Source organism: Rhipicephalus microplus, chromosome X (assembly GCF_043290135.1).
Source record: "Rhipicephalus microplus isolate Deutch F79 chromosome X, USDA_Rmic, whole genome shotgun sequence".
Taxonomy (NCBI): domain Eukaryota; kingdom Metazoa; phylum Arthropoda; class Arachnida; order Ixodida; family Ixodidae; genus Rhipicephalus; species Rhipicephalus microplus.
In genome coordinates, this window is record NC_134710.1 from 459,227,267 (window position 1) to 459,251,413 (window position 24,147).

The 24,147-nt window shown below is 46.6% G+C and overlaps 1 protein-coding gene across 1 annotated transcript in view; it reads left to right on the forward strand.

Annotated features, from left to right (window-relative positions):
- Positions 1-24,147, forward strand: part of LOC119160842 (luciferin 4-monooxygenase) — a 148,461-nt gene that overhangs the window by 58,480 nt on the left and 65,834 nt on the right. The window contains exons 3-4 of the mRNA XM_037413097.2: positions 13,811-14,018; positions 14,167-14,273. Of these exons, the coding sequence (XP_037268994.1) occupies positions 13,811-14,018; positions 14,167-14,273 (315 nt within the window). The remainder of the gene's footprint in view (positions 1-13,810; positions 14,019-14,166; positions 14,274-24,147) is intronic.

The window sequence follows — 24,147 nt, forward strand, 5'->3', positions numbered from 1 at the left end:
TCACCGCTTCATTGCTCTGACGGGCAAATATATCTGCACTACCCCTCACAAAACGAGACTCCGGGCCCTCCACAGATCTCAAATCTTAGAAATCAGCGTCCTGCTTTATTTCCGGGTAGTTTTTACCATCCGGCCGATCAATTACGCGCCACTGCAGGAGGCATGTCTCTAACAACACCCGCAGGGCGCGGGTTCGAATCCCGGCTGCGGCGGCTGCATTTCCGATGGAGGCGGAAATGTTGTAGGCCCGTGTGCTCAGATTTGGGTGCACGTTAAAGAACCTCAGGTGGTCGAAATTTCCGGAGCCCTCCACTACGGCGTCTCTCATAATCATATAGTGGTTTTGGGACGTTAAACCCCACAAATCAATCAATGTCTCTAACAACACACAATCTCTGTTCATGCTGCTGGGATTAGACTTTTACTCGAAACAGTCCTCCAACGAACTTGCGCCTGTTTGTACACCTACGACAGCCTCGCAATGTACTTTCTCCCCTCTGAGGCATTTCTCACGTTACCTGTAGGAAATACTTTCAACAGTAGCTCGCCCTCGCTGGCAGTACTCTTGAGTTTTAGTAGCGTTATGTCTTCACTACATTTAGGACTACCTTCGTTGTCCTCTCTTTCAACATCCGGAAGGTCATTCCCTTGCTGAGGTTCGAGCGTAGTCTCCAGCTCATCAATCTGTTCAATGACCCCACCAGGGTGACTGGAACCAGCCTCGTTCTCACATGGAACACCTTTTGGACTTCCTGCAGTTTGCATACCAGCCACCGTCTCGCTCTCTACATGCACTGCCTTCGCACCATCGGAGAGTCGCGTACTTTCCCTAGGCGCAATTTTTTTACAGCGACCCGTTGCTCTTTTCTCTCCGCCGAAGGATCACCTTGCATGTCGCCTTGATAGAGACGCGTAACTTCTTTGGTTGGTACATCGCAAACAGCCACCGTTCTCGCCACTACATCGCACCTTTCGGGCTCTACACATACTGAACATATACACGACAAAAAACGCTTTCGATGCTGTGCACTAGTTATACAATTCATCCTTGCAATGTGTTCGTTTAAAGCTTGTATTTTAGCCTCGTGTATACGGATCCTTTCGGCTTCTTCTGCCTCACCTCTCTGGGCTTCTGCCTCTTTCCTCCGGGCTTCTGCCTGTTGAATGCTCTCGACATACCCTGAGAGGTCCTCATCGCTTGTCCATGTCCCGACAATCTGCTGTAACAGTTCTATTCTGTTTGGGGAGTTCGACACATCCAGTTTCAACTCCTCTGCGATCGCTAGCAATACAAGTTTTCGCAGGTCTTTTGGATTCATGACTGCTTCCAATACTGTTCTCTGTTCCACAAATGATTCCTGTCATGAAGCTAATTAACCCTGACAACAACGACAGCCCTAGTTTTCTGCCTTGCCTCAAGTTACCTGTTAATTTTGTCTGCAAAAGCTTCCTTAAGCTCTTACACGGAATCCTGTTATGTTACTGTTAACCTTGCCGTCACCACAGATTATAGCCTAAACAAGCTATCTCACAATTATCTGCTCAACGCAAGTCCTCTGTTAACCATATGACTAAAACAGTCCTGTCACCGTTAACCTTGTTGTCGCCCACAGACTATAGCTTAAACAAGCTATCTCACAATTATCTGCCCGACGCAAGCTATCTGTTAGCCTGATGACTAAAATAGCTCTGTCACTGTTAACCTTGCCATCACCCACAGACTATAGCTTAATCAAACTACCTCACAATCTGCCTGATGCCAGTTACACAATGACCAAAAAAAGCTATTCTTCCTACCAGTTTTTTCTCACACATTAGTAAATGTCTGGTAAAGTTTAACAGAGAAAGTCGGCACTCACCGGGCTTGCAGTCATGCCTCCAGCGTCGTGCATATCAGCAGTGCCTTCCGGTTGCCTCTCGCAGTCGATGACCTCGTGTCATCCCAGAAGTGCCGTTCGGCTGCCTCTGAAGTCGATGAGCTCGGAGCATCCAAACGTTGTCCTCGTATCGCCTCTCGAAGCCGATGGGGTCGTAGCTTCTGACTGCTGTCATCGAGTCGTTGCTACCTGGGTTGACGCCACCTCTCCGCTGATTCCAGTGGTTGCGACTTGCGTTGACGCAATCCCACCGCTGCCATCCAGTGGTTGCGACCTGGGTTAACGCTATCCAACCACTGCCACCAGTTGTTGCGACTCCGGGTCCTGCGGGTCAGTTTGGTAGCGGGCCCCGTCATAGGACCAATCGTCGAACAAGTCAGATGAGGCGCTCGTAAAAACAACAACAATTTATTTACATGCTTAGTAACTGAGAATTAGAAAGGAGATGATCAAGTGATCAGAACTGTACATGAGAGCTGTTGAACTGTAATGCTTCAAATACACGAAAGTCTTCGGCTTATATAGCACCTCGTCGCCAACCCTGGGCACATTGCCCGCGGCTTCCGCCAATAGGGCGCTTCATGGTCCGGTGCCCCACCCACGAAGGAGAGGAAAGACCCCACACAGAGCATCCGGAAAGGGCACAGTCCCCACGATGCCCAAATATGGCCACCAAAGCACTGCACCAACGTTTTCGTCCACGTCACCAAGTTTCGCGCACGTCCGATGATTTTGGTTTCCAAGATTCTTCTGGCAGCTGGGTGAGGTTCGAAATACCGGCTGCCAGTACACGTGTCAAACTTGCCTGACTGTTTGGGTAGGACAATGTAGTGGTGGGCCAGCATATTTTCAAAATATGCCACCCCATTCAGACGATCCTATGGAGAAAGGGGGGGGGGGGAGGAGGAGTAGTAAACTAATCCCTCGTCGCCGAGGCGGGCTCCGGCAAGGGCTGCAGCAGATAGTGCATTATTCTTTTTCTTCACCCCCATATTCCATTCCTGGTTATTTGCTAGAAGCTGTGACTTAGCTGCACATATCCCAGGGCTCCGCTTGTTCTCTCAAGATGCAGCCACAACCAATTTGGCTTTAGCTTGCAGCCTGAACTGCAAATACTATGCTGGTTCTGAGATTTCCAGATCCTCGGTGACCCCAAAAATGGCCCAGCTGCCTCCTTGTCTGCCTCGAAAGCCTTGCTCGCAGCAAACACAATGGTCTTTCTTGAATCCAGCTCACAATGGCCTCTATTTTGCTCGCGCGTTTTCTTTGCGTGAACCAGTCCCGAACCTATTGTTGAGGTGTTGCCGAGAGGAAGTCAACCCGTCTAGACGGCGCACCCTTGCGTGAAATGCGTCGAAATATTTTTGTTCCTTTCACAAAGGCCGAAAAACTTTAATAATAATGACGGTCGTAACAGGCTCAACGTGTATGAATAGATCAGCGCCAGCTATATGTGGGACCCAACACTCATGATTGCCAATGTGCTTTTTTACCTTGATGGCCCTCCGCGGGTGTGGTTCCAGACTCACGAAACCGACATTACCAGCTGGCACACTTTCAAGAAAAAGATCCGTGACCTTTCTGGGAACACCACTGTAGGACAGATAACTGCGCGAAATCAGTTGGCTACTCAGGCACAGACGTCTACCGAATCCTACGTCGCGTATATTCACGACGTCATTGCCCTTTGCCGCCAGGTTGACGAGCACATTCCCGAGCCTGAGAAGGTATCGAACGTGCCTGAAGGCATCGCCGACGATGCCTTAAACCTGCTTGTATACAATAACGTAACCACCATCGACGAAATCATCAAAGAGTGCCGGCGGTTTGAAGACGCCAAGGGCCGCCGTATCACGCAGAGATTCACAGAACTCTCCAACACGGTCGTAACTTCACCGTGTGAAGCCACTCGCCAACCACCCACCCACCTATGACCACGTAACCTGAATTTTTCATCGGGAGCTTGAAGCTGCCTGTTCTGCTCCAATTCAACAGCCTGCTTGTAGGATTCAAGCCACTGATCCGTCTCACCCTTCGGAAGCCTTAATCCCAGCTGTGGTTAGGCAGAAGTTCGCTAATCTTGGTCTTCCGTCAGCGTGTCTCGTGACTCACCCTGAAGTACGCCCATACACCTCAGGTAACGCTCGCCGATCTACTCCATCATTGCCCTTCCGGAACCCTACGCAATGGCGAACCCCTGACGACCAGCCAATCTGCTTTTCCTGTCATCAACCTGGATATATTTCTCGTTATTTCCGTCGCTGCTGGTCCAACCCACCACGTCAGAGATACCCTACTTATATGCCCCCTACCACTTCTGGACGTCCAGCCGCTACACCGTCCAACTTTTACTCGCCACCTCCTCACAAGCCTCTACCCACTGATGCCCCTTCCTTCTTCCGGTCACCGCTACTCTCGCTTCTTGTAGTAGTAGTAGTAGTAGTAGTAGTAGTAGCACTTTTATTTACATTAATTCGGATACAGAGCTCACTGCAGGGGCAAAGGGCCAAAGGCGAACAGCCTGACAAAGGCCCTTGTCCCTCCGCAGTCCGTGACAGTGCAAAGCTTAGACATCAGCACTGACAAACAATATATATATTCAATAGATTGGTTTCAAGCAACCAGCGATTGTACACACAAAATTCAAACAAAAATAGCATAAGAAGTTTACATAACACATGTTAAGAATCAGAGGTCACTCTCGTAAAAATTCACAACTTAACTATATCAATGAAACAACTCAAAAACATACACAAAATGCATGCGGATACAATGAATTGCGCTGTATACACTCGCATAATTGACATAGAAATCCCGCTCTCCGCCGCCTCGGCGCTTTTCCTCGCCGAGCTTTTCTGGGCGATCACAGCAGGAAAACTAGATATTGCAGCTTATGGAGGTGAAGCTGCAATACCAACGATGCCCGGAACCCTCTACTGACGCTGCCCACACACCACAGTCTTATTAAAGTAAAAGTCGAAAATGTTCCTGTTACTGCCCTTGTTGACACAGGTGCCCACCTATTTATTATAAGCGTACATCTACGCCACCGTTTGCAGAAGATCATGACGCCCTCTACGACTCAAGCCATACGTATTGCCGATGGCGGTGCTGTAGAAGTCGTCGGAATGTGCACTGCCCATGTCAACATTGCTGGTCATCTCGCCGTTGTCCTTTGTGCCGTTCTAGATCGTTGCCCCAATGACCTCATACTAGGCTTTGATTTCCTCTCGGCACACTCAGCTTTAATTGACTGTTCTTCTGGCACGCTCAGCCTTGACCTTCCCTGCACTCTGATGCCTGTGAAAAACCCGTCAGCCGCTTGGGTCCAACCACTTTTGTTCGCTTGCTGCCTCGAGCTGTGACCTACGTCTGTCTGTCATCGACCCATCCAGTTCCCGACAGAGACTACATCGTTACACCGATAACGGACGCACGACTGACGCGCAGTGTTACAGTGCCGCATACCATTGCCACCATAGTGGACAACTGTGTGTTTCTTCCGCTCCTAAATTTCGTCCTCATACCTCAAGTGTTGCCCTACCAGATGTCGATTGCTCAACTCGCTGCCATACGAGATGACATGAACGTTGTCGCTGTAACTGTTCCGCACCAAGCCGAAGTATCATGGTTACCTGGGTCTGCCAAGGCCATCTTTTGAAATATGATGGGCCCAGACCTTTCGCCTGATCAGGCCCACGCTCTCTGCCACGTTTTGGCCTCTTACGGTGACATTTTTGATATCTGCGTTCGTCTCTTTGGCCAGACTAATACTGCCAAACACCGCATCAACAATGGTGACTCTGCGCCCATTCACCGTCGGCCTTACCGCGTGTCTGCATCAGAACGAGCAGTGCTTCAGAAGGAAGTAGACAACATGCTATCGAAAGACATCATTGAACCATCGTCAAGCCCTTGGGCCTCCCCAGTGGTCTTGGTAAAGAAGAAAGACGGCTCCTGGCGTGTCTGTATTGATTATCGGCACCTCAACAAAATAACCAAGAAAGACGTGTCTCTTCTTCCACGTATTGACGACGCACTTGACTGTCTTTTTGGCGCCACCTTTTTTTCATCTCTCGACCTCCGATCTGGCTACTGGCAAATTGCTGTAGATGAAATTGATCATGAGAAAACTGCATTCGTTACCCCCGACGGTCTTTACCAATTCAAGGTCATGCCGTTTGGTCTCTGCAACGCCCCGACAACCTTCGAGAGAATGATGGACACGCTACTTTAAGGATTTAAATGGGCGACGTGTTTGTGTTACTTAGATGACGTGATTATCTTCTCACCCACCTTCGCCACACACCTTGAACGCCTTTCGCCCATTCTATCAATATTCCGACATGCCGGCCTCCAGCTGAATTCCTCGAAGGCCACTGCAGTCTTTGTCAAATTACTGTGTTGGGCCACCTTGTTAACGCTTCTGGTGTACGACCAGACCCAGCTAAAGTACGCGCAGTAACGAACTTTCCCGTTCCTTGCTCTATCCATGATGATCGCAGTTTCGTGGGCCTATGCTCTTACTTTCGCCGGTTCGTGAAAAACACTGTGGCACTCGCACGCCCACTCACAGACCTTCTCTAACATAACGTCCCGTTTTGTTGGGGTCCTCTTCAAGCTGACGTTTTCTCGCGACTACCCACCGCTCTAGCGACACCACCGATACTTGCACATTTCGACCCAAATGGTCCAACAGAAGTACGGACAGACGCGAGCGGTCACGGCATCGGCGCAGTTTTGGCCCAAACTCATCGGGGCGCTGATCATGTAATTGCATACGCGAGTCGTTCCTTTCAAAATAGAAGCGCAGCACACAGGGCGAGCAAACCAGTCCTCTTCGTCGTCTTCTGATCACATCATGCTTCACCCTTCATGTGACAGCTACGTAGCTATATCACTACCTGTACCTGAGGAGAAATGGCGCTCATGTCATCGACCCCTTTCGCCAGTGTGGTTACTAGTCCTGCCGTACCTTCATTCAAGACATCGTTTAAACCACCTGCAATTATCACGAGGTTTCGTCCATCAGCTGTAGTTGTGAGTTTTGCGCTCGCTTGCCTCACGACTGCTTCCAGCTTGCGTCCTAGGAGCGTCCCTACTGCAACCCTCCTGTCACCTCTTACCTTCTCTTCTATTGCTTCTGCGCATTGATTTAAGTTCGATTTAAATTCGAAAAACTACATAGCAGCGCCCTCTCACACATGCGCACCCAATGTCGAGGCTTGCGAAATTTCGGTTCGTTCCAAGCACGTTTTGCGAATGCCTGCCCTCGCTGGCTTATCAGCAGGCTTTTTAGAGATGCCGGAGGGGCATGTTCTGGGACAGAAAAAAAAAACAACTGATGCGTCGGGCGTATAAACGCGCCAATTTCTCTTCACCAGTGTGATGCAAAGGGTAAGCCGGTGGCGCCTTGGCCCTCTCCCTACGCCCAACTTGGTCGCTTCATAATTATGCTTATATCTCACACTCTTCTTACTGTGTCTGATAGGCAAGGACTACCTATGAATTACCCATCTTTTTTTTGCTCAAACATCACAATAGCTTGGTCCAATAAAAAAACAATTGCCTGCTATACCGGCCGGGCTTGAAAATTCAGGGTTCCGCTTCAAATAAGAGGGTGTCAGTGGAGGTCGTCTGCCATGATCTAGATTATATTTCGACAGTGGAGTTTTCCGTACTTTTTTGTGCCGCGTGGTTGAACAGAAACTTGGCCCTTTTTGGCTTTGTCGCGAGGAGTTTTTTTTGTAAGATTTTCAAAATTTTGGCAAGCCTAGATAAATTAAGTGTAGTGAAGCCTAATTAAGCACACAGATGTTACTTATCAAATATTTTAGGTGAGTTTGAGTATGTCTGTCTAAAGAGTGCCTAATTAAATGTAGCCATGATTGCCTTTTCCATGTTAGCTTCGATGCAAAGTTAATCTTCGATGAGCCCAGTAGAGTCTGGTGGTACCGGACTAATTAATGGTGGTACCACCAGAATGAGAAAATGAAAGTTATAAGTATTCATGGCAAAATTAGGCTGATTTAGGTCGATTCGAGTATAAATTACTTTAGTGAAGCCAACTGTATTATTAACTACTGCGTGCTGTTAAAGTTTAGTTTACTTACACCTACTTAGTAATAGGTAACACTACTTGAGTTATGTATGATTGAGCCAGGCCTCACTGAAGTACTAGAGGTACATTTGGCTCAAGTAGGCAAATTAAGTACAGAGTATTTTAATAAACATTCAATGGCTGGAACTCAATCGACCCCCATTGTTGCAAGACGATGACGGAACGATAAAAATTGATTACAAGAATATTTATCGGTATTTGATTGGCAATAATTTATGCCTTGGTGAGCTCACAGAAACATGCTAGAATTATTATATTCCATTGTTGTTAGGCTCCTTAGATCTATTAACGCTAAGCAAATGGCTGATGAATTGTGATAGATAGCTAATGATACATCAGCTAAGAGCTCAGTCATGACATGAATCCCACTTCGTTTCCCGACCAGCGTGTTCGAGACATCAATATCCGGTACCACGTTAAGAAACCACCAGCTCCATGGTAATTAGGCTTTGCGTTTTTCGCCGACATTTTTTAATTTGTTCTTTTTTGCCATCACGCCGTACATGAGCCCCAGTCCTACAAAATGATCACTGTCGCTATAACCGAAAAACATGTAGTATATGTACGCCTGTAACCTCCACATTCGCGTTTGATAGTAAATGCTGTGTATTACATGGCCAGGTATGATTCTAAGCTATAAGTTGTCGGAAAACATTGGCAAGTCTGAAAAAGAAGCACCCATTCATTGGTGGGGTGAAACAAACATTTCCATTGGTGTGTTTTGCTCAAACACTGAGAAACAAAAAAGGGACAGTGAAGAAGAGGGCGTGAAGAAAATTTTGGGCAGGAAGTACGACTCAGTGACCGGTGTATTAGCCAGCTGCTCCGAACACTTCAGCGATTCTCCGCGGAATGGATTCGTCTAGGTCCCTCAAGCTTTCAGTTTCTTTGCTGAGTACTTCCCATGCCTCCTTATTTGATCTTCAAAGAGCATCTGCGTAGGGGTGGGGGCGACTTTGGGCAGTGAGGCACCTTTTTATCAAACCCCATGCATTCTCAGTAGCATTCAGGTTCGCAACACTTGGAGGCCATGATAACCACTGCACACCTCAAGAGTCCTGTGCGGCTTCAGCAAGCACGCAGTATGAATGGGGTGTGCTCGTGCTGCAGCCAGTAGAAGCCACCAGGAAACGGGCCATCCAGGTTGTACAGCACTAGGGTCTTCACAATGTCACAGTACGATGGAGCGTTAGAGGTTCCTTCGGTATGCGCTAAAGAGTCAAGTCTATCTTTGCTGATGCCCTTCCCCCCAGATGTAAACGCTCCACCGACCACTCGATAGCCCATTCTACCTGTACTCTGGTATGTATTTAACAGAACCAAGTGAGAGAAAATAAACTGCCGTTATGTACTGCACCAAAGGCGACAAAAGAATTGCCTCCCAGTGAACAAACTTTTTACATGAGTAGGCTAGCGTAAACGGCTTATGAACTCTTCTATATCTTCATGAGTATTTTCATGTTGTAAAATGGACACACTTATAACAAAAATTCTCCTATTCAAGAAACTGCAATGTGCGGAGACTTCTACCACAGCATTTGAGTTATCTGTCACCACTTATATAAGACAGTAGGCCGTGGTGCAATGAACAGTTAATTACACAGTCAGCCAGTGAAACACCGTATCCGCACAACACGCTATTGCTCAGGCTCAACTTTAGCAATTTGTTAATAAATCTGTCTCTCTCTCTCCAAATAACGTTTATAAGTTATAGATTATGTGTTACTGTCTAATATTAACAAGCGTGATAATAAAGACGCGAACCTAAATCAGACCTCCATTTCACAGGCCACCAAACACGCTGTCGGTGATCCCACCTGGCGCAGAATGTGGACTCATCAGTATGCATGACTTCGGTACATTCTTCGACACACCAGCGCTCGTGCTCCTTGGCTAACTGCAGCTGCTACCGGCGTTGCTTCTCAGTTACGAAGGTTGCTTGCCTGCTGCACAATTTCGCAGCTCCGCGTCCTTAAGACGTCTTCTAATTGCGTCGCATGATATGTGAAGGCCGAGCTCTCGCTTGATTGCTTTTCCGTTCAGAAGGGGTTCTGCGATGGAAGCGGCATAATCAATGCGTCTTCTTCTTCTTCGAAGACCCTCGGTCGTCCATGACGAGGGGCGTCGTCACTCCTTCCTCTATCGTATCTAAATTTTTTAACCACTAGTACAACGGCCAAAGTAGACCTTCTTGTGCAGTGACATATTTTTTGGGGACACACATTCTACAGGCAGGTGAGCAATGTAGCGTATGAGGTCCTCTGGAACGCAAGACAGCATTGTTTTAATTCACGCTCTAACATTTAATGGGGGTTTCAGAAGGAATGCGCGACGAACAGAAAATGTGGGTCACAAGAAAAATGCTTGGATATCATGTCATCAGCAAACAAAAAGTGCTTTTTAGGCCAGCAACTCGTCATTGCAAAGAACATTCATTCAGGGAACGCAGAGCGCACCGCTCAAAATATGCCCGGGTGCTCTGTGATGCTTGCTAGTTCCATTCATAGTCAAGTATCTGCCACACCCATGTGGCGGTGGCCTCAGAGCACCTATAAAGTGCGTGAACAGCGCATCCTGTGGAATCCAGTGGAGCCATGACTGATGTCGATGAAAGGACAGGCATGCGCTTAGAATGATTGGCACAGCAGTGCCATAGGACTCGATATCGGGCGCGATCGCACTCGAGGGCACGGCAATGCAGTTTTTCGTCGCTCGGCCATGCACTCAAGATGCCACGAACTTTTGCTGCTGACAGTACGTCATCAAGGCAAACTAGTGGTATGCTGTCGAGTGTCCCACCTCCATCAGAATCAGCTTTCATGTGTTTGTGCACATGTAAGAACGTATACACGCTGCAGCATGAGGTCGATAATTAATAAAATCACAGCATATCCACGGAGTGAATGATCCTGAGTGGGGCGAAGCGTCCGTCCGTCTATCTGTCTGTTTGTCTTTGCTGGCTATGCCGAAAAATTGGGCTGCCCTAGGCCGTAAAAACCGTCGGCTTCAAGAAGTGGCATGTCTGTCATAAGCACATAATCACAATTATCTTCGTAGCAGAGTGAACGGAGCACTGATAGCCGGCATGGACGAAGCCATAAAAAAGAAAAAACGATGAGAATTTTCGCTCTTGACAAATATATTGGCTATCTCAGTCATCAAATTTTGTTGAGCCATAAATTTTACGTATTAATAAGCCATTGGTGGATGGATGCGAAATTTTATTATAAGTCCTGAGCGGTGCGACTCAATGTGCAACGGGCCGCTCCCACGTTGGCACAGTCAGGCTAAGCCCAACCGCCACATTGTGGCCTCTCTTGGCAAACCACAGTTTGTTCCCTACATCAGGGCTATTAATTGAGCATAGCCGCTTATCTTCATTGGACTGGTCTGTGCCCCGCAATAAAGGACAATGAGGGTCTAGGCTAGCGATGAACTGAAGTAAACTAGCAAATTGGGCTAGTTGGAACATACTCATCACAATCAACGCATAAAAAAGCGAAACTAAAACACAAGGAAGTGCACGACCCAAGTGATCTTTAACAACAGATTGCTTAATGGAAGTAACGTGAGGTGTACCTCTCTAAGAGCTAGCGTGTGCTCCCTTAGCCGGACATTGAGACAACGTGCAGTCTGCCCAATGTATGTACACACGCACGACAAAGGCACGGAATACACCACTCAACTCGCAGAGTCAGTAAAACGTATAGAGTGCTTGAAAGAGTAACCTTCAACGCTAACAGTGGCCTGCCTCTTCCACCCACTTTTTTGTCACTCTCAGACACACGCTTCCTGGCTGCTTGTCTGCACGAAGGGCAACGCGTATATCATAATGACTGGCAACTTTTTTCAAACGGTGTCACACAGAATGCAAATATGGGATAATGACGGACTTTTTTCGTCCATCCGAGGCCAAAACAGCAACATCGAGGCTCTCTTTCTGCTCTCTTTTCAAGATATTGTAGCGGCGAGACGGAGGAGGAGACGTGAGGTGGCGTCGAAGGTGGCCGACGGGGCCGTGCCGATCTCGCCACTTTATTCCTCGCCTGAAGCGGAGCCACGTCGGCTACCAGCGTCCAAACCGCCAGGTGTGTCAGCTCGTTCTAATTCTGGCGCAGCTCGAGCTAGCATCAGCTGCGCGAGAGGCGCGGCGCGGTGATCAAGAAAATGATGGTGATGATGATGGCACTACAATATAAACGATCGCTGTGAAATGTAGGCAAGCACAACGTGCGGTAAGCCTACCGCTTCCAGTCTGTTAACCTCCGGTAAAAAACTCTCACAATAGCTTGAGAAGACTTTTTTAGAGCTGACTTAGGAAAAGACGTGGCCAATTATTTCTTTACAATTTTTTAATAACCAGAGCGACAGCTTAAAAGTGCTTTTGCGGAGCGCGAGGAATAACACCAGCAAACATGATCTCCCTTGAACTGTAATAAAATATCTTAAAATTGTGAGATCTAAGAATTGAGAAGATTTCGAGGGTATTCTAAACATGTTTATAAGTACGTCGATAATTACTTGCTGTTTGTCGATCGCGTTAATAAAATGGGGTGTAAGATTCAGGTCGTAATTATGTTTAAGCAAAGGGGCTAAGGTCCGCGCTTTAGTTCTGTGACTTCCTTCTCCCTCTTTCACCTCGCAAGGTCAACGTAGGTAGCGTCTGCTAGTAAAAAAAAACGGCTGCTAGCGCTACATATCCGTCTACTGGCCACCCCGTATATGTAGGTACTGGATCGCGCGTTCGGAATTCAGTCATGGGCGTCTTTACTTGGCATCACTTGGCATTGAAGACAACGCTTCTCCCTCATTCAATAAATTTGGATAATAAAGACGAAGTAACTCTGCGACGCATTCACTCGACTTCCCTTTGTGGGGAGATGGGGGCGGCAATTTTTTGTTTCTAGCCCTCCAGCCTTGAAGACGGCGCATCCTCTGCATATGAAAGGCCTGGAAAAAGCATGGAAGCACGAGCCTAGATCGACATTGGAGATAGCATCGAGAAAGAACTCGAAAAGGATTTTATCTAAAGCCTTCTCCTGGTCCAGGCCAAGGATGGCTCTCGTGCTCGAGAGCAGCTGTCCAGTATTTGGATCCTAATAAGCTTCATGACGTCATGGGTGGAGAGGCCTGGCCCAAAACCTATCATGTTGTAAGAGAACAGGTCGTTAGTCTCAATGTGCTCCGTGATTTTGGTATGGAAGGCGTGCTCAGCCACCTTCCCTACACAAGACATGAGGGAGATGGGGCGGAGTTTGTCCAAGTTTGGGGGTCCGGATTTGTGAATGAGTAAGACATTCGCTACCTTCCATTGTTCTGGCGCTATTCCCTCTTTTCAATCATAAGCCAGAGCATGAACAAAGTGCGCGACTATGTAGGTTTGCGTATTGACCTGTGCGCGGGTACTGGGCACCTCACTACTCCACACAAATGATTAGTTATAATGTATATTTTGTGTCACTGAACATCTTAAACTAAAAAGAAATATTTCAATGTACCCGAGTGTATATTCCAACTGCTAACTAATTCCCCCTAGAGTTGAAGTTTGCTAACTTTCTTGCGGATCGGTGTATGTGGTGGAGCGACCAGTTGGCAGAGGCATCAGTCCAGGTTTTTAGGGCCTTACAGCGACTTCTTTTTTGTTTCTTAGAAACGTTTTTGTTAAATTTACATGCAATCCTACAGTCTCTTAGTGTTACAAGCTTGTGATTTTCAGCAATCGTACTTTTATGTGCGCATTTGGTGATCGCGGACGTCCTTTTTCTGTAGCCATTCACTGCATGGATGAATGTTGCTCCCTGACAAATTGCAGGTTGACGACGCCACGGGAACCAGCTGTACTTATGTTGAGCTCGAGCAGCAGTGCTGGAACGTGGCCGCAGGAATGCACAGCCTCGGATTCGTACCAGGAGATGTGGCTGCGTTTACCAGTGCGAATAGCCTTGACTTGGTCGTGGCGGTGTTCGGGGCCGTATTTGCTGGCGGAAAAGTCACATTCGTCAAAACCAACCTAACAGAAAGTGAGCGGCTGTCACACGTGTTTCACCACGTTTATTATCAGTAGTAATCTTTTGCAACATAAGGAAGATGTGATCTGGCGTGCAGCCTTTTCAAATGAAGGGTATTCGATGACATCATTTACATCGTGAAAAACACTTGTATATACAGGGGAAGTGGAAGAACAGCTGTCCAAGGTTTCTCCGAGGATACTTTTTGCTGACACACAAAACGCTGCAAAAGTGGCCACCGCGACTAAAAAGCTCACATCAGTGAAAGTAAGTCAGATCATTTCGGACGATTTTTTGACAGCATTCTCGCAATCTATGCATTAAAGTGCATCACACTCCTCTCGGAGAGTGCGCGTTTTAGCTATAACTGTGCAGCGTGCATTAGTTACAAATTAGTGGCCGATCGCTGCCGCATCAATGGTGGGGCTAATAAAACATTGTTACTTATATCAAGTTTATCTGAAAGCGATTGCATCCGTATTAAGTAACGAAGACGTCGTTTGACTCTGTCATTTATACCTTGGCCCTGTAATACTAATCAGAAAGGCATGTATTAAAAAAGAATTTTCGCTCTCTTACTATCTACGTAACGCGATTCGGGCGAAAATATTCTTCCTTATACATCTATTTTGATTCAAACAGCGATAAGGGTGCCTTTAACGGTTAATTTCCGCCACCTGAGGCTTCGCCAAGTAGAAGTAACTTGTAGTCATATCCTCAAAATCGGATGCACGTAAGCCTGCACCAATGGGTGCGCCCTCTCGTCTTGAGCTGGACGGCCTTCGGAGAACGTGGTTGAGTGCATGAGCGGGTATTTAGTCGCAGAAGGTATCGGCCACCGTGCTTCAGTCATCTGCACGGAAACTTTCTGGACTACTGAAGTTGCATCCAACTATGATGATGTTCATTTGCGTAAGCGGGAACATTATTCATTGAAATGTGGTTCTTTAGCTTTACCTTCACAATAATAAGAAGCAAACTAGCTTACATATTGTAAAACAAGAACGTATTTTGAGCCACATATGCTTTTTCGCCCCAGCGCGATGGTCTAGTGGCTAAGGTATTCGGCGGCTGACCCGCAAGTCGCGGGATCGACTCCCAGCTTTGGCGGCTGCATTTTTAATAGAGGGGGAAATTCTGTGCGCCCGTGTGCTCAGATTTGGGAGCAGGCTAGTGAACCCAGGTGGTCTGAATTTCCGGAGCCCTCGACAACGGCGTCTCTCATAATCACATAGTTGTTTTAGGACGTTACACCCCCTTATAAAAAAAATACATATGCTTCGAATGGCACGCCTAACTGTCATGAAAAAAACGTCATTCATTTTGTGACTAGGTTTAACTGTAAGAACAAATTATCTAAATACAAAGGCGTGCAATGAAACAACGTAAACGTCACGCGGTCTACGTTAAGTTTTTTTTTAACACTGACATTTATTCTATGCCTTCGTTGGGTCGACGCTAGCAATGTCCGCTATTGGTTAAATCCCACGCGCTGAAATTTTCCATGTGTGTTCTCGTCATTCCTGGGTAGGTACTAAGTGTCAATCACCAGTGGCACATACCCGCACACTAGCGGCACATACCCACGCGTAAGTACGGGCCACTGTCAAGCGAGAAGTAGTTGACGACGTACGCGACGGGATTGTTACATTATTCAAGTTTAGACCAGCGCGTCATATTCATCAAACCATCTAACCCTACCATGCTAATTTTGGTTCACACCAAGTTAAGGGGATCACCATGAGAGCACCCAAACGTAAGCAGATAGATAGATAGATAGATAGATAGATAGATAGATAGATAGATAGATAGATAGATAGATAGATAGATAGATAGATAGATAGATAGATAGATAGATAGATAGATAGATAGATACGCTCGAGGTCGCCAAAGTTCGCTAAAAATGCTTCGCATTTATAATATGTATTTTAGGTACCATGTACGTATTTATGTATTTATGTATATTATGTATTGTGCATTACTACTTTGCATCGTCAGTAGCTTTGCCCTTTCCGTTTTGGTAAAAGTGCAAAAAGCAATTTTTGAAGAATCGTCAATGCCTCGCTTGTTCATTTTTGGTAGCAGGTGTCTAATGAATTGGTAATTATTATCTCTTTATATAATAATACCCTCTAATGATCGCGGTGTGAAAAAAACACTTAAAAAGGAGGAGATCACACTCGTGGCTTCGTACATGAAGGAGCATGCCGTCGCGTGATGAAACGAGTTGTGTGGAAAGGGTGAGCTAAGGAACGTCCCATTCGCTATAGAACAGGTGTCCCTAAACTATTTTCGCGGTGGCGCTTTGAAGACCCGAAGGGCGACTGACAGCAGTCGACCTAAAAACGGCTTACCTGCGGGTGGTTACTTTTAATACGCAACGCTATCTAAGTACGTTTGATACCGTTTATTTCATTATTTCGAACATGAAAACTGAAGAAATAATGCAACTACCAAAAACAAAGGCTATGTAGGTTGGCACTAGCCAATTTAGGGAAAAGCGACAAATACGTGGGCAAACTCAAGAGCTCTTCCTCGCGAATGATCCTTTTTTTTTTCTAAGCTACATCAGCTCTTGGAAAATGTTTACTTGGCGTGACAGTCAAGGCACTAAGCAAGCAAAAAAACTGAGTTTTGTTGCAATGGCGAAAAAAAATGATACGATAGCTACAACTAAAAATACTATATGAAAGCTATCGGGGACATGTCTTTAGCATGAGACCAGGCCAAAACGAACACTCGCGTAAGCTAAGTGCTAATTCACGCAGCCGTTAAACGCCCTGTTTCGTGACCGTCACAGTGCCGGTTTTCGTCGGGGGAGAGGAAGCCCCAATCATTTTCTGTTCAAAAATGGGTTGATGGTGACGTAGAGAGATTATTTACATTTCCGTCACTGGCGCAGGGACGGAACCCACTCCTCATTACAGCAGTGCCTGTTTCCTCTCGACGCACCTGAAGAACAAAAGAAAATGGGAAGGGCACTAAAGAACGCGGAGGCAGAACGACTGGGTCGCTGACCCACGACGGCAGTGTTGTCTGTTGTGGAGATCAATACCGCTTCATTTCTTGTGTTGAAATAGCATTCATGTTGAGTTCAGAATGAACTATTAACCGTTTACGTCTTCTTTACTATAACGTTCTACCGACAAAAGCCGCATTAACGTAATTACTCAAAATTGTTGATTTCGTTTCTCCACGTTTAAAGGGAAAATGAAAGTGGTAGGTCAACACAGTGCAAAAACGTGCTGCAGCCTCCATTGTCTGTATGTACACAGTTCTATCTCGTCTTCTCTGCGTTTTTTTTTTTTGACGCGACGGCGACGCGACTGGCTGTTTCACGGCTAGGTGAATGAGCACTAACGCGGCTGATGGAGTAAGCGAAGTGACTTTCAAACTTTCGGTGGCTTGAATTCAAACTTGGCGATAAGACCACAACTCGTACCAAGTATGAGCCACCTCCCGATCCTATCTAAAGACACAGCTAACTTTTTATTATTATTACAATGCTTCTTTCGCATAGCAGTCAATCAGTGCAACCCCCTCGTTCGTCGGCAGACGTCGCACGCCTTCACTCGCACATAATACGCAATACGCTAGGGCGATGTCATTGATTAGTAATTTACATTGAACTTGGCAGCGAAGACAGTGACGACGCCTTTGCAAACATTCTTTTAGAGTGTCCCTATAGAATAAAAAATTGTCTGTCGTGCTAGACAATCATGCTGAAGGAACCGTGAAACTATGTTGAAAATACTGTATAAATGCCTTCAGCCGGGTAAGTATATCCCAAGGTTTGCAGACTGATCCAAGCTCTCTACGTCATATATTGACTTGTTATATGAATTTAAACATGGGAATTGTTAGAGATTGCAGCACCTCAAGCAAACGAGTTTCATACTGCCGTCATCTTCCCTACGTAGCATTGTTCCATCTTACGCAGAGCCAGCGACTGGTCCCAATGTATATGTTCAGTCTGCGTCAGTGCACCTTCGATAGACAGCTAGTGTATCCTGCCTGTGTTACAACGTGCTCTTTGTTTAGGGGAGCTGCGCGACATTGTTTACACTGAAGTTTCTTTTCGGTAACACGATGAATAACCTTAGTTCTTATGTGTGCCCAAATACAGTGATTGTTGTCACCTGAAGACGCAACATCGTGTAAGGCATGTAAGGCATCTGGTGAGGGAAGTCGCTTGAGCACGTCGCTGCAGTTAGCGTCGGGCTCGCCCTATCTCACAGAGAAAGAAGTATTTCAGGAGAAATTCCCAGGCCACGCCAGCGGGCGAGGGCGACGCTGTAGTGTCACGGAGCGATGTGGTTTACGCCAACGCTCGGCAGCTGACGCTTTCGGCCTGTTGCCATCTTTTTTTGCATGCGCTTCTAAGTGCCCGACGCATAAAAATTGTAATAGCGCCTCGTAAACTGCAATATGTTTTAAAATTTTCACGTGTCACATGAATACAAAGGTGTGACAAATGTTTCAGCGGCAGTTACTAACTAATATTGTCAGAATTACGGCCACAAAGCGCCTGAAACAAGCTGCTAGATATAGCGTAGAGCAGACGACGTCTACCGCATGTACGCGCTTTTCGCTGCTCGCTCGCACGTTGTGGCCGCGCATGCGTGGGCGGCCTTGGCAGTGTAAGTTTCCCCAAGCTGTCACGGGTTTTTGTTGTTTTTTTAACGCTCTCAGTGGCTTCAATTGCGCCGGCGGCGCTGACCATTTGCGCGCGCTCTTCACGACTAATTACACGTGCTTTTCGCGCCGCTGGTTTATGGATATGCGTGGTTTAACGTCCCAAAACCACCATATGATTATGAGAGACGCCGTAGTGGAGGGCTCCGGAAATTTCTACCACCTGGGGTTCTTTAACGTGCACCCGAATCTCAGCACACGGGCCTACAACATTTCCGCCTCCATCGGAAATGCAGCCGCCACAGCCGGGATTCGAACCCGCAAACTGCGGGTCAGTAGCCGAGTACCTTAGCCATTAGATGCTTTTCGCATCGCGACAGGAGATAGCGCTTTGCTGAATTTGAGAAACCATTCATCAAGATGGAGCGGAAATGTGTTGTACTGAATTGCAGCAATAGTTACGCATTCTGCAAGGAGAAGGTAATTACTTTTAAAGTTCCTAGTTACCCGGTAAGGTTTGAAATGTGGGCTCCCGCCATACCACGGAAAGATCGCGCGCTGACACCTCCTGAGTATGTGAGAAGCACTTCTCGGGCAGTGACATTGACCAGCAGCGTTATTATGGCGAGCTTACTGGCGAAGTTCTTGACAAACCGAAACGACCAGTGTTGTCACCGGACTCTGTGTCTTATATCTTTCTGTGCTGTGCTACCCACTTGTCTGCTGTTCACAAAAAAAAACCAACTGCACCTGACGTGAATTACAGAAAGCATGCAAGGACAGATGCTTCGGCGTCTCAAGGTACAAACACGCCCGCTGCTCGCAAAGGTGAATAGATTGAGAATGCGTGTCTTGTAGCCTCCTCTTCTAATACTGTACTGCACTGTACTATCAAGAAAAAAGCGCTGGTATCTGCGATGATGAAGAACTCTGTGCCGCTAGTTCTAGTGACACTGACGTGTTAATGATGGGCACGTTCACAACCTAATTCATCTCAGATGTGTGTCTTGGATAACTGCTTAGGACAACAAGACATCATCATCATGCCAAACGCTTTTTCGAGCCGACAAGACGTAGTGGAGAAAGCTCCGAGCATCTGTTTCATACTGCTGATAAAGGCATCACCGCAAACGCTGATTTTTATAAACAACAGTCTTGAACTCACAATCTGCACAAAGGGTGTGAAGGTGACAAAAAGCGTGCTTAAGCGAGAAGTTAGCAGCACAATAGTGAACTTTCGCACTGGAAGCGAGCGTGCTATTGACGTCACGCTTATGCTCTATCTCCTAAACAAGAAACCTGTTCTAGTAGTAAAGAGAGCCGCGGCAATTAACACCAAATACTGCATTCTATAGAAAATATATCAATATACAAAATTGGTGGTCTTTAATGTGCCAAACCCACCCAACGAAGACGCGGTTGTCCGACACGGGAGAAGTTTCCTGGCATCAAAGTAGAGTGTGGCTTCATCGATGCGACCAGATTTTGGTGTCATAGAAGGTGTGCCATTCTTCTCAGTGGTCCAGAAGATCCGTGGGGCGCGTGCAAGAGTTTGTCCAACACACTACGGGTCCACCAAATTTGGAAGAAAATGTGTCAGCGGACGAAGCGAATACGACTACCCGTGGGTCTATCTAAAAAAGGTAAAATTGAGGCTTTTCTAAATCGGTATATTTCCGGCTATCTCTCTAAAAAAGGCTTCTAGCAAAAAAAAAAAGCTCTGGAAGCTGACCTAGTGAATTGCAAAGGGCAGTTGAGAGAAGTGAGCGAGAACAGCTTGGAGGACTTGACGCGAAATTGATCTTTTCCAGAGACGCATTCACTGTATGCTGCTGAAGGAATGTGTAAAAGCTGCAAAGGCTGTGCCGAAGCGAGGAAGCCATTCCCATCACGATGTTGTTGCTCTGTATTTTTTTGCACATTCTGACAGCATCAGGTGACAGGTTTCTTTGTGAAAACATTCTACCTCTGCCCAGTGTGAAAACCATCAGAAAGTATCTTGCCATAGTTGGTATGCAATGTGACTTTGATGTCGAGTTCTTTCAAGCGTTCACAGGAAAGCTGGCTTCCAAAACTGCTTCGAGAGACACGGCATGCTTCGTTTTGACAGAATTTCGGTAAGAGAGCAGAAGAGTGTGATCTCCAAAACTCTAACCTACACGGGTCTCGACAACTTTGGTGAAGGAGATAGGCATTGCTCCGAGCTCGCAAATCACGCGCTGGTGTTCATGTTCTGCCCTTTTGGGAACAGTTACGCGCAACCGATCGGTGTATTGACATCAAAGGGAAGAGTCACATAGAGTGAAAGTACTTAGCCAGTTGGTCCTCCAGGCGATCGTCATGCTTGAAAACGTTGGCGCACTAGTTGATAGAATTGTCTGTGACGAAGTGGCGACGAACAGAAAGATGTCGACGCATATGAGCGTCAGCGGGAAGCTTGGTGAGGCGAAGAATTTTTTGAGCATCCTTCAAATGAGGAGAACAAGGTGTTTGCTTTTTCCGATGTACATCATCTATTCAAATGCATCGGGAAAAGATTGCTTAAACAGCGTCTTCTCGAAGTAAACGGTCAGTGGGTGAAATGGAGTCTGTACATGGCCGTGTACAAGGAAGACTGCAAGAACGCAGGAGGCCTGAAGGTTTGCCCAAAAATAACTGAGCACCATATATACCCGTCAAAAATTAAGCTCCTGCGCGTTAAGCTGGTGTCGCAAGTCTTCAGCTGGTATATGTGCTCTGGTATCAAGTTCTACGCTGACCAAAAAGTTTTGAATGCCAAGAAGATGCAGGAACGATCGCGTTCACTGAAAATATGAACGTTCATTTTTTACTTCATGAATATACGGCATCCAACAGAAGAGATGCGATACGGTAGCCGTGATCTCATTGTGATCAGAGACTCTATTCAGTGGCTGGATGACTGCGAACGGGAGCTCCAGTCACGCGCAATCATGGAGGAAATGTTTCTCACACCAAGAACTGCGGAAGGCCTCCATGTCAAAATGCTTTCTACGCTTGCACTAATCAAGTACGTGTTGGGCAAGTGCGCTTACAAATACGTACTAACGGCGAAATTCAATCAGGACCCCCTTGAGTGACTATTGGCAACGCAAGACAGGCAGCTTGTGACAATATTCATGCAGACATGCCAAAGTTTCTGCAATTGTACCGCATGCTTTCCGCCAACAGCTTGTTCGAGTTACCGAGGTTCGGGAACTGCGAAGTAATTGAAGAAAAGCCTGCCCTCGACCTTTCAGAGTTCCGCAATATCTTCCAGAAAGCTGACAGTGACCCCTCGCACTTTGAACAGCTAAAGGTCATGTTAGACGGACTTGTCAAAGCAGGTGATCGGGATTTGGATGATATTGTCCAGGCTAGCCAAACAAGGTCTGAGGTTGTCAATTCGGCCTTGTATGACATCACAGGACTTCTGTCAAGAAATCTAAAACAATGCTGCCGTGTAAACTCTACAGAAAATCACTTTCTGCTGTGACATCAACGTTGCCACAAGCATCTCTGACAATCTGCAAATTAAGAGGTGGGTTAGCTCATCCGAACACGTGGCTCTATATCTTATTCAGCTCTCGCGACACGCTCCATGACTAAATATATCCGAACAGAAGTTTTCATGAGCACCTTGTAGGGCATGAGAAATTAAATATTGCTATTACTTTCTGGTCATTCAACTTTACGCAGACCTTTTTCTGGTCTTTTGTAAGCGTGGAAGGCTCGAACACAAAGGACATAACATGAAAAGGATCGTCAGAGAAGCGCGTCGAAAAGACTGCACTAAATTCAGTGACATGGCCCACCGCAACGGCTTCGTCATCATCGACTATAAACGCTACACAGTCTCCAACATGAGTCATAATTCTTCTGAGAGGCAAAGATATCGTAACATCGAATCACAAATGTTCGTCTCCCAAAACGTTAAAGAAACGGCAAGTGGTTGTGGTGCGGTTGCACTAATCAAATGCGTTTGGCATCACCACGGAAAGCAGCAACTGAATTCACGAACTTCCATTGCAAAGTGGAAAAAATCAGTTTACTCAGAGTCGACAAAGCCACCCCTGTTACATTCCATCATGAATTCTCAGACATGAAACGCGATACGCACTGCTGTAGAAACCGCGACCGACCACCGGCATCCACTTTTTGAGGCTTCGTCCGTTCGCAGCTAGGTGGTGACTCTGTTCAATCTGGAAGCCATAGCGGGCGATGTCTTCATCGATGGGAATGGCTTATCTACTGCGGAAGTGCAGCTTGACAAGCTGACGCGATGTATGGTCGCTACTGGCTTTGATGCTTTCTTCCTCTTCCTTTTATATCTTCTTTTTCTCTCGCTGCACTTCTTTCCATTTCGTTGATTTCTCTATTTTTTCTGCAATTTTTCCTGTTTCACTCTTCCACACTGTTTCTGTACTATGCTTTACTATAACCCCTCTTCTTCACCATCAAATTTTCCTCCTCATTCTCACTTCCGCTTGCCACCCGCTTGCTACGCTATTCAATAAAAAGCTATGCGAGGCTCTGCATACGTGCCTGAATAGGACGTTTCCCTTCAGGTTGAGGGGACGCGCGTTCCAATCCCATCTCGTGAATAAGGTCTTTTGGCATTTTTTTCTTGATACCTTCCTTTTCCCCTATGTTTTTCTCTCTTTTTTTCTCTCTTTTTCGCTCTTTGTCTCTCGGTGTTTACTCGTTCTCAGGGCTACGATTTACAGGCCAGACCGTAGAGGCAAGTAGCGGTATTTGCCTAAATTACATGGCACCTACCTCTTCATGATGATGAATTGTTGGGCACGGCCGCCAAATTTACCCGGGGCTAGAGCACTATCCTTGTTAAAAAATTTAAAAGGGCAAGATTTTTTGTGTTGCTGGGGTTAAGGCGTGTTGAACATCGGCCACGCCTTTTCAACAACGAGTGTGTTTTCCAATAAGCTATACACCCATGCTTTCTTTATCAATGTGAATACGTTTTTACCTAAACCTTACTAATGTATTGCATACGCGGTGGGAAACAATGCACATGCCACCTAATTTTGTGGCAGTGCATTGGAATCTCTCTGCAAGACACGACGCATAGCTGACATGGATGACTGCACACGTGCATTTATATGTGGTCCTCCTGAGGCGGCTGTTTCCTGACTCACAAGCGGGAGCACGTGTACCCGCGCCACCTGGCTGAAGTTGTTACTCTCACTTGCTCAGTCGCGAAACTGCCTGAGAGCCCGTTCTTTCTATATAAAGAGCGGCGACGTAAATTTCGCTATGAGAATACAGTGTAGTATGTCGCGCTTCGGATGTTGGCCGTGGAGACATTGCAACCCAAACCGTCGAGTGCGCTGCTGTCTCTTGTGACGGCTGGGTTTTCGATAAGCTGTGGGAGGGTATAAATAGAATGCGACGAGTAGGTATAAATAAACTTGCTTTTAGCTGCATAGACAAAAGGCGCAACCTAATTTGTGGTATGAATGATTTCATGATGCTGTATTTTAAGCACTGA